Genomic DNA, 11,479 nt, shown 5'->3' on the forward strand with positions numbered 1-11,479 from the left:
GTTTTAATTTGCATTTCACGAATGGCTAGTGATGTGGACCATTTTTTCATATATTTATTCGCTTCTTTAATTTCATCCTCTGAGAAGTGTGTGTTCATCTCAGATGCCCATTTCTGGACTGGGTCTTTAAATTTTGGGGCCCTATTAACTACTTTTTAAAGAAGTGCATTGAAACATTCCTATTTACCCTTATTATTTAACCCACCTAGAATTATGGTTTCTTGATGCTTTTTTCATTTTTTTGGCTTTTTTGTTTGTTTTCTTGAGAGACAGTCTCCTTGTATAGTTCAGGCTGGTCTTGAGCTCACTATATAACCTACACTGACCTTGAACTCACAACAGTCCTCCTGCCTCAGCCTCACCAGTGCTGGGATTACAGGCATGTATCACCCAGTTTACAATTACGCTTATTATTTAGACTTAAGTATTTTCTACCTGCTAGTCTTTTAGTGTTAGTTCTCTTTCAGGCAGTAAATGCTAATACAGTACCTTTTTGTGTAATGCTTTGCAATCAAATAAAAAAAACCTTTCTTTCAAAATCCTGAATAGTAACATAAGGCAGATATGCTAACTAGGATTTACTAAGAGAAAATGAAATTCAGGTAAATTATGCTACTTCCCCAAGGTTGTATGATAGCTGAGTAGTAGAGCTAGTAGAGCTAACATTTACTGAATATTACCAAGTATCCACTCAAAATTCCATACTACTTCAAATAAATAATAGCTCCTCAATAAGCAGACCTTCCTGGAGCTACATAGGCTGTAAAAATAGTCCATATTATGTATATATATATATATATAATTATTTTGTACTATTGAACGCAGAGTTTTTACAGTGAGTTTTTTGAGAGCTGAGAACTGTCCCACAGTCTTGCCTGAAATGCCACTTCTAAAAGCAACGTGGTTTTGCTGTGAACAGAGGTGGCTGGGAGCCCCAGGCCCAGCTGGTGAGCATCCAAGCTGACTGGCTGCAGAGGCCGCTCAGTGATGAGCGATAGGCGTTGGTCTGCAGCCCAGCCCTTGTGGGAGGTGGCAGCGCCTGCTGCAGGAACACGGTACCCACATGCCAAGTGGCTGTGCTGAGCCAGTGCAGACCGTCCGGCCGAGACAGAGCACCCTGACTCCACACACTGGCCAGGCCTGACCCGGGCTGTGTGCATTGCTGCCAAGCGGCTCACAACCAAAGCCTCTGTCTTCTCTGCCCCCTAACATGTCTCCTGCTGGGAAAACAAATATTTGTCAATTTTTTAAAAACTAAGGACACATTACTCTTCTTATTTTTTCTTTTTAAAAGCCTGGAAAGGCTAGCCAAGTGCTCAACTTCAGGGCAAGGATTGTTGTTCTGTTTTATTCACCAATATTCATTGAGCCCTAGAACCACCTGGCTTATAGTAAGCACCGAAAGAATATTTATTGAATGAACTAACACTTGGAGTTAAGTAACATTTCAAGGATAAGAAAATGGCTATAGAGGTGCCGGAACATAGGAAGGAGGAATTTTTTCTGGTTTCCTATAACACAGTAGGGTTATTACAACAATCTGATTAAAAGAGTACAAAATTCCCAAAAGATGAAAATGATTAACATTTTAAGGGACAAAAATGCTTATTACTCTGATTTGATTATTACACATTATATAGTTATCAAATTACTGTACATTCAAATATTATGCCTCATTGTAGTAAAGAGAATTATACTTCATTTAAAAAATAATAAAATCCAGACCCTCCAAGATTGGTTTGGGATAATGAGAAGAATTGTTACACCAGCTCCACACCCACACCCTTGAGATGTCATTCCCACCACCATGCTGGCCTCTTGGCGGCTGTCCCACTGTGAATATTATGGCCTCATTATGGAAATAATGGCTTATGCAGCTTTTGTACCACAGCTAAGATAAGGTTATAAGGCTGTAAAAATCATAACTGCAAGCCAAGGGGTCTCTGCACACCTATAATCCCACTACAATGGGAGACCTGGGCAATTTAGCAAGATCCTGTTTAAAAAAAAAGAAGGATCTGTTCCATGTTATGCCTAAGATGTTTGATATTCAGATAGATAGTGAGGTTAAGCTTAACAGCTTAGGTTGTATGGTAATAACAATAAGCTTGTCTTCTGGAGGGTTAACAAGCTAAGTTTGCAGACCAAAATTAGAGAAAAAGGAGGGCTTCAAGGAAAGCCAACATTTTAGCCCTAGCCTTCCAAAGTCAATTAAGACTCAGGACATATAAGTCTTGTACTGTAACGTCATGTAACTCGGTAGTGACCCAAATTTTCTCATCAAGGAGATTATGAGTCCAAAGAGGAAAGTAATCGATGATGTGGGGTATGCCTAAGGAGAGTCACATGGAGAGAAAACATTCTCTCAGGCTTTCACAGAGAGCACATTGGCCAAGCAATGGCCATGACTCATCCATATGGCTGACTCTGACAAAGGATCTACAATCTGAGGTACAGGATCTCAGGATAAATCCTGAGGGGATTTCACTGACCTTCTCAGACCCAAAAGCTACAACTCTTGTTGCATAGGTCCTGCTTTACCTTGGTCTTAACCATTCAGCAGAAAAGTATAAAAATGAAGTATAAGAAGTAAAGCCATGGTGTTATGTTGAGCTGTGGGGGACTCAGGTCAACAATTTCTGACTTTGCCAGTCAAGCGGAAGACACAATACTATTATGGACTACTGGACTCTTTTAGAGTATTTTGCTTAACACATCAATAATATTCAAATAACGGAACTTAACAAAAAAGGGGATACAGATGAATGTCCATTTTGTATCTGTGTAGTGAAATGGTTAGGATAGATATATAGTTACATTCTCTTAATGAATAGAGGGATTTGTTCTAATAGTGTTTGTAAATAAGAAATCATGTCCCCATCTTGTACAGCAATTAACCACTAGGAAGAATGTATGCAATGTGTTAATTATTATTATTTTTTAAAATTTTATTTATTTATTTGTGTGTGTGTGTGTGGCCAGCTCAGCCCACCAGGGGGCGGGGCGGGCTGGCACGTGGTGCTGGGGGATTGAATCACAGTCCCTGTGCTTTGCTAAGCTTGTTCTTAGTAGGTGCTTTAGACCACTGAGCCATCTCACCAGCCCCCAATGTATTAATTATTGAAACTGTCCTACGAATTTGGTTTGAAACTGTCTCATTGCTATTTGTTTCTCAATAAAATTATGGAGAAAGAAAATTTTTAAAAACCCAAAAAACAAAAAAATAAAAATAAAAAAAAGAAGGCCGCTGAAGAGCCACATAAAGTAATTAATACAGAGTGATGTGGAAATAGAGACAATCCGATGAAAGGATTGTTCTTCAGGACAACTGGCTGAGCGTGTACAACATTGGGAGCGGCTGCCAGGGAATCTTCCTCCCACTTCTGACTGGGGCTTTACAGTGCATCCATCACCTTTTAGATAGGAGCACATTTCTTCACATAGGGTTTCTATGTGCCACACTGTATCAGGGACTGAATCCTACCTGACCGGGGCCATGGCTTCTAATGTGGAGAGTTTGGAGCTTGTGGACGAGCTGAGACAAACATTAGGGAGTCGCTTTCCCATCATCCTCCATCGAAGCACTTGGCCCTGTGAGTCCATCTGACCTATCACCTAATTAGACTCCTCAGGAGGTGGATTTGGGATGGAGAATTGGCCTGCCTAGGTCCTCTCCCCTTGGCGCTATCTATCTGCAGGGAAGAATGTTCAAGATCTGTTTCTTCTCACAGCATGCTCAACTACCATAGAGGGGTCTGCAGCCCCAGGGCATACGTTCAACTCAGGGATGTCTGGGATCCAAACTATATTCTTTATTATAATTTTACCAGTGATAGAGACAGTGTTTTCATTCTATTTGTCCAACTGCTGTGTCTGTTTTTCAATTGGCTCCTAACTGTGGTGGACAATAAAGATTATTATCATTATTGTGCCCTTCAAACTCCAAACTGCCACCAAGCATGTGAATAATTGTAGCAGGAACTATGGTGAATTAGGAGGTGCAGTAGTTGACAATGACTGGGCCATGCTGTAGTAACAAATAAGTTGTGACACTCTCAAATGCTTTTCAATACAAGGAAAATGTACTTCTACCACATGCTACAGCCCAGGGTAAAATGATTGTCTTCTCCTCCTGTAGCTCTGCTATCTAGAATATGTGGCTTCCAGGGTCTCTGCAGCAGGGAAAGAGAGAGGTGGAAGAGGCAGCCTCACTCTTGAATGCCTTGCTCTGGAAGGGATACCCAACATTCTAAGTTAGATGCGCAAGTTACATGGCTCCAGACAATGCAGAAGAGGCTGGGAGTGTAGTGGGGAAGACTTGGGGGAGCAAGTGGTTCCCTGGAGAGCACTAAAGTTTCCCACCACAAGTGGATTAGGACCAGCTGGGGTGAGCAGGGACTGTAACTCAGTAGTAAAGCACTTGCCTGGCATGCTCAAGGCCTTGGGCTTGGTCCCTAGAAATGCACTAAAAAAAAAAAAATTAGTTAATGAATAAAACCAGGGAAGGTTCAAGGGAGCTTAAAGGGGGTTGAGTAGTACCAAAAATATATTTTGCATATTTCATAGTTTGGCAAGACCATTTTGTCTGAAAATATCTGAATAAACTTTTCACAATCTGATGCCACAAAATTAAACTATCATATTAAGTTCTGTCTATAAAGAACTTAATATGATAGTTTAATTTTCCCCCAAAGGCTCTTAGTTTTGTTGCACACAGATTGTCCTTTTGCTAGTGAGAATTGGGCTCCCTGTGCTTGTGGGTACTTTGAGTCTTTCAACAACTTTTATATCACCACAAATATAGCCCCCCCCCCCATGGGATTTCTTTGAGTAGGAGCCATCAGTGGAACCATATTTCTTGAGCATTCTCTTTGAATTAATCAGCTGGTATTTGTTAGTTTTTTTTCTAGAAAGAGAATGCAAGATCTTTCTAGGCCTAAAAGACAATGGGGAACTCCAGAGAGGTAAGGCAATACGATACAATTTTGTTTGCTGTTACTGTTTGTTACATAAAGTAGATAAGCACTGTTCTTGCCTACCCAGTATTCTACCTATTAACCCTGCATCTTAAATGAATCGACCACATACCTCTATTCTACAGGAAACAGAGCCAATGTGGGCTCCTCAGTTGACATACTACACAGAGGCTGATCTTGGCAGTGGTTCCCAAATCTATGTGCAGGCTAGGATCATCTGGGATTTAATACTGACTGATGCTTGGATCTCATCCCTGGAAACCCTGACTTAATTGGTCTGGATGCAGTTGTATAGACAATTATAATTAGCAGAAAAGTCTGCCACCCACTGCTATAGGGTGTGGTTCTGCACTCCTCTGAAACTCCTGTGACCTTTGTTGCCTGTGCCATCCAGGCCAAGCTGTTGGTACCTTTTGCATTCTCACTGACAGTGAATGAGAGTTCCTGTCCCTCCACACCCTTGTCAACATTTGGCGTCATCAGTGTTCTGGATTTCATTCATTCATTCCATGGACATGTAGTTTGTATCTCATTGTTTTAATTTCCAACTCCCTAATGACATGGTGTTGAACATATTTTATACCCTTGCTGGTATGTTTTCTTTGATGAGGTATCTGTCCAGATCTTTTGCCTATTTTTAATTGCATTGCTTGTTTTCTTATTGAGGTTTTTGTTTGTTTATTTGCTTTCCTGAGACGGAGTCTCACTATATAGCTCAGGATGGCCTTGAACTCGTGGTGACCTTCCTGCCTCAACCTCCCAAATTGTCCCCCTCCCATACTAGGAATTGAATTTAGGACCTTGTGATTGCCAAGTAGGTGTTTATGTCCCTGAGCTACCTCCCTGGCCCTAAGCCTCCCCAAGTACTAAGGATCTAGATGTGTATCACCATGCCTGGCTCTTATTATTGAGTTTTAAGCATCCTTGGTATAGATTGGATATCATATCTTAATCACATGTTTATTTTGCAAATACTCTCTCCCAGTCTGAGACATGCATTTTTATTGCCTTCGCAGTCAGTGTCTCTCACAAAGGAAAGTTTAATTTTAATTAATCAAAATTATTGAGTTTCTTTTATGGATTGTGCTTTATTTTTTGTATTTTTAGGGAGGGGTCTACAGGTGTTCAGGGTCTCACAACTAGATTGGACTCATAGTGATTCACCTGTTTGCAGCCTCCTAAGAGCTAGGATTATAGGCATGCACCCCTACTCCCAATCTCAATTGCCATCTCAGTGAGCTCTGGGGGCAGGGCTGGCACAGTGGAGATCTGAACCCCTGGCCCCTGTGCCTGCTTGCAGGCACTTTAATCTACTGAGATATCTGGCCAGCCCTTTATATTTTCTATTAATTTTTTCTACAAAATTCATGGAAGTTTTATAGATTTGCATTTTGTACTTAAGTACATAATGTACTTCAAGTTAGGTTTATGAAAGGTGTGTACAGGTTTCTTTTTTTCTCCTTTCCATTCTCTTTTTCCCTTCCTCTTTCCCTCCCCTTTCTACTCTCTCTCTTAATTTTGTACATGTTCAGAATCTGTAAATATTATTGTAGCACAACTTGTTGAAAACACTATCCTTTCTTGATTGGATTTCTTTTAGTCCTTTATTATTTCTGTGATTATTCCTAGGACTTACAGTTTATTTTATTAATCTATTTTTCTATTCTTTAACCAGCCCACAGTGTTTTGAATACTGTAGCTTTTTAGAAAAGTGTTAGTTTTCTGATTTTGTTCTTCTGTATGTTAACTATTCAGGGTCTTTTGTCTTTCCACATAATCTTTAGAATTAGTTTATCAGTCTCCATGAAATAATTTGACTTTGGGGAAGGATTGTGTTGAATCTATAATGTCTTAATAGTGACTATTCTTAAAAGTAGTGTACCTGGCTATTTAGAGCTTCTTTCATTCTTTTCATCAGCATTTTACAGGTTTCCTCCTGGAGATCACATGCATGTTTTGTTAGAGTTAGCCATACATTTAATTTTGTTGGCATAAGTGTGAAAGTTAGGGTCCAGGGAGATGACTCAGTAGAATAAGCACTTGCCTGGCAAGTGCAAGGGCCTGAGTTCAATCCCCAGTTCCACAAAAAAAAAAAAAAAAAAAAATTAGTGTGTTTTTAATTTCAAATTTCTCTGCCTTATGGTTGGCACATAGACAAAGCAATATACTTTATATTGATGTTATATCCAGAAACTGATACAATCTAAAAATTAAATTGTTTATCCAGAAACTGATAAAATCTAAAAATTAAATTGTTTAAAAGGTGTTTTTATACATTAAAAGTAGAGCATGGATTAATTCTCCCCTCTTCATGGATAGACACATGCACGTAAGATTTATTGGAGTTATATAGTGATAAAGACATATGTAATAAATATTGCCATAACTCACATTTTGGGACAGTTTCTCCCTCCTCCTGTTTGATACCAACAGACAAGACAAAGGAACAAATTGATTAGGAAGTTGCACTCAGAAAAGTGAAGAAATTTACCTAAGCTGACCCAGCGTGTGGGAGCCAAGACTGGGATTTGAACCCATACCGTTGCCCGCGCTGCCTGTTCCTCTCTATTCTATCACTGACTCTTAGACGCACATGCATGAATGTATCCCTTGGCTCCTAGCGCTTTTTGTAGGACCCCTAGTCTTGACTCTGTTTGTCTCTCTTCATCTGAGCTTTTCTCTTCACCCCTACCCAAGAACATCCTTCCTGTGAGTACCACTTGGCCACGGTATTGTCTCTGTTTTTCAATTTTCTTCCTTTTTGATGTTTAGATGACACTTGATGACTTTTGACATATCCAGTGTGTCTTGTCCCAAGACAGTACTTCTTGTGGGGCCGGGCGGCGGGGCCTGCGGTACCTGGGATTGAACCTGGGTCCTTGTGCTTTCCAGGCAGGAACCATATTCCTAGCCCTTTTTATTTTGAGGCAGAATCTTTAATTTGCCCAAATGGGACTTGGTTTTGCCATCCTCCTGCTTCAGCCTGTCTCAGCCTTGAGGTTACAGGCTGGTGCCCCCATGCCTGGCTGAGGCGGTGCCCTTAATTGTTGGCTTGACTGTGTTGCTAGACGCTTGGAGAGGTGACTGGATCTTGGGGCTGCTGCACTCGCAGTAGATTAAAGCCGATGCTCACAGCTGAGCTGCTGCGGATGGAGGCAGGTCCCGGGGGAGCCTGTAGTGTGTGTCGCCGGGGCTCCCCCCACCCCCCTGCCCTGACTGGCCACCGCGCCCCGCAGCTGGGCTCCACCGCGGCCTCCTCCCCGTGCTCCTGAAACGGAGATAAACGCAGCCCCTTCGCCTAGTTATGAGGGACAGGCATTTGCTCCCACCCCGTACAGTGGTGGAAGAGTCAGGGCTTTATCCCAAAGCCGCTGGAAACCTCTTAAAGGTCCCGAAAGCAGCCACTCGCTCAGCTCGAGTCTGGACAGGCGGCTTCGGTAGCGGCAGCGGAGGCCAGACCCAGCCGGCGACACGGGGACAGGGAGACAGATGCTGTGACCGGGGAGGCAGAGGTGAGTGAGGGCCGGCGGTTTGCGGTGGCGCCGCGGAGCGCGAGGAGCCGGAAATTCCTTCATGACACTTCCAATACTGCCTGGCGGGACAGAGGCAGATTATATCTAAAATTACAGAGAAATTTGGGGAATAAGGGGAAACCGGGAGCCCTTTTAAGGGAAGAGCTCATTTTCCCCCTCTAGGGATTCCAAGGTGCTGGGGCTGTAGTCTGATGATTTCTGTTTCTCCTCCTTCCCTATGTAGTCCGTAGTCTGGGTTCTCTTCCGAGACCGAGCCTCCTCGGTTACTCCTATACTGCTTTCTCCTGATCTCTTTCCGGAATCTTGATCACGCCTATTTTTATTTTTTATTTATATTTATATTTATTTATTTTTTTGTGGGAACTGGGGCTTGAACTAGGCTCTTGCGCTTGCCAGGCAAGCGCTTATTCTACTGAGCTATCTCCCCGGCCCCAGTCGCTCCTGTTTCACAGGGCAGTTGAGACCAGATGATCCGAGGTCCGAAATGTCCTTAGTGTGGGCATTATGCAGGAAACAGCTCGAAGAAGGTCGCTGTCTTGGCTACTCTGTTCTTATTTTTCTCCCTGGTACCTGGGCAAAGCTTCACCCAAACCAAATATAGTGCACATAGCGGCCCATTGAATGCCAAGCTGACTCTAATTCACAGTGTTGCCCAGCGTGGTGGCGCTCACCTGTAATCCCAGCACTGCAGAGGCTGAGGCAGGAAGATCTCTTAGGAAGTCAGGCTGGGCTTCATAGTTCAAGGCCAGCCTAAACTGCCTGACAAGACCCTGTTTTAAAAACAAACAAATAAAACAAACATCACAGTGTTAGTTCTATCACCATAGAAATAGAAAGGTCTTATCTCTTCATGGGTTCCTTTGTGATTACTTTTTAAGGCAGTAGGTAAGACAGTCTTTATTTTTTGGACAGTTCTGTTTTGACCTCCATAGTTTATCTCTAATGCCTGGAAATTGTGAATTTCTGTCAAGATAGTTCTTGAAGTAAACTCTATATAGAAGTTACCAAGAGCAATTTGTAAGATATTCAACAGCAACAAATTATTGACCATTTCATTTTTATGCTTTTAAACAGAAGACTGTTTTGGGGAAACCAAGATCCCATCTGCCCTGTTTCTGAGAGCTCTTTGTCGGCTCGGCTGTCGAAGAGGCTTAACAACCTTGCCCAGCCCAAGAAGGTATCCCACCACTACATACCCAACAGGTTGGTGCTGGCGTCAGAGATAGCTTTCTCAAGAGGGCAAATTAGCCTGTTTTTGAAATTTAGGCTATTCCAACGTTTATACCGTATATAATGCTATTAACGAATAAACGTATTTATCCATGAAACTTTGATGAATTTTAAAATTACCCATGGGCTTGATTACTATGAGCTGTGACTTTTTAATTCTGTTTTATTTGCAATGCTGGTTTGTTCACTTTAACAGGTCTTAACCCCCGAATGAAGGGCAGAAATAATAATAAGAATATTATCAAATATCCCAAATACAGTCTTAGTTAGCAAACCTCAAAACTGGCCTAGTGTGGGGGCACATATCTGTAGTCCCAGTGCCACCTCCACACTCGGGAGGCCGAGGCAGGAGGATCGCCATGAGTTCAAGGCCAGCCTGAGCTACATAGCGAGACCCAATCTCAAAAGTAAGTCTTCTACATATTATAAAGTCAAATTGACTTCTACACCTAAGATCTTAAGACAAAGAAAGGTATTAGTATAAATTCATCCTGCTAATTAAAAATATAGTGAATAATTTTACAATGTTCAAGTAGATGGTAAAAGATTTGATTTTAAAGTCAGCAGTTTCTCCCATCGTCAATTTATCTTTCAGTCTACTTAAAAATTGCAATTTATTATAGAAACTTAGGTTTAGCATAAGATGATAGAAACCAACTGACAACCTGACTAGTCGTATCAGGTACTAAGCCAGTTCATTTCTCCCCATGTGAAATCAGCCCTGCCAGGGGCATGCAAAGTGCCCCTCTTGCTGCCCCAGGCCTGGGAATCAGTGTGGGAAAGTACTGTGATGATCTGGATGAAGCTCTTCTCTCACATCTTCCCTCTTCCCCAACATGCAGGGATCAGTTCTACTACAGCTGTGGAAGGGAGTCAGTGATTTGGAAGATCCCTCCCCTGGCGTTGTTCAGCCAGCCCTCCACAAGGATCCAGAGGCTGGCTCAGCCCAACAGATTCAAAAGACAGCATCAACAAAATGGGTAGAGCATCTTCAGATTCTCCATCTGTCCTACTCTAACTTGGGGCAGTGTCCCAGGGTTCTCATTTTAGTATGTGCGATTTCATGCGCTAAAGTCTGCCTGTGTCCCTAAGAGTCTGGTAAGAAAGTTAAGTGTTTGTAGCAATTGTAGGTGATCAGAATAATTACATTTGATTCAAATTTTGGTGAAGCTAAAAGTCCTACTAAACTTTACCAATGCCAACCAATTAAAAAAAATCTCAGCGTGGTGAGAGGCTTGCTTAGCACTCGCGAGGTCCTGGGTCCAGCCTTCTAGCATGCTAGAAAATAGGACAAACAGAAAAGAAATCTGCAAATGCGCATCATGGGTTTTGACAAGTTGTAGACCTTGATGTTTACTCTTGTCTCTGACTTTGCAGATGGTTTTCTTTGTGCTTTTTAAAATGCTTTTTACAGAGAATAAAAAATAATAAAAAACATGAGAAAAGACAGGAATTTCACTAAATGAGATGATTGGAATTTAACAATGGTTGCTACATTGCATATTGTTACCCTCAAATTAGTTGTTCAGATGACCAGATATAAGCATGCCAAATTGCTCAAAAAATGAATTAAAAAGAAAGAAAAGAAATTTAAGCATTAACTGTTCCATTCAACATGCCAATAGAAATCAGCAGTACCATTGTCCCAGCTGTCCTATCTTGTGTATATACTTATGTATTTTCTCTTTCTTTCTTTCTTTCTTTCTTTCTTTCTTTCTTTCTTTCTTTCTTTCTTTCTTT

The 11,479-nt window shown here is 41.6% G+C and overlaps 1 protein-coding gene across 1 annotated transcript in view; it reads left to right on the forward strand.

Annotated features, from left to right (window-relative positions):
- Nucleotides 1–11,479, forward strand: part of Thegl (theg spermatid protein like) — a 51,806-nt gene that overhangs the window by 21,226 nt on the left and 19,101 nt on the right. Inside the window, exons 3-5 of the mRNA XM_023711011.1 lie at nt 4,899–4,964; nt 9,584–9,712; nt 10,582–10,716. Of these exons, the coding sequence (XP_023566779.1) occupies nt 4,899–4,964; nt 9,584–9,712; nt 10,582–10,716 (330 nt within the window). The remainder of the gene's footprint in view (nt 1–4,898; nt 4,965–9,583; nt 9,713–10,581; nt 10,717–11,479) is intronic.

Source organism: Octodon degus, unplaced genomic scaffold (assembly GCF_000260255.1).
Source record: "Octodon degus isolate 3935 unplaced genomic scaffold, OctDeg1.0 scaffold00019, whole genome shotgun sequence".
Lineage (NCBI taxonomy): Eukaryota > Metazoa > Chordata > Mammalia > Rodentia > Octodontidae > Octodon > Octodon degus.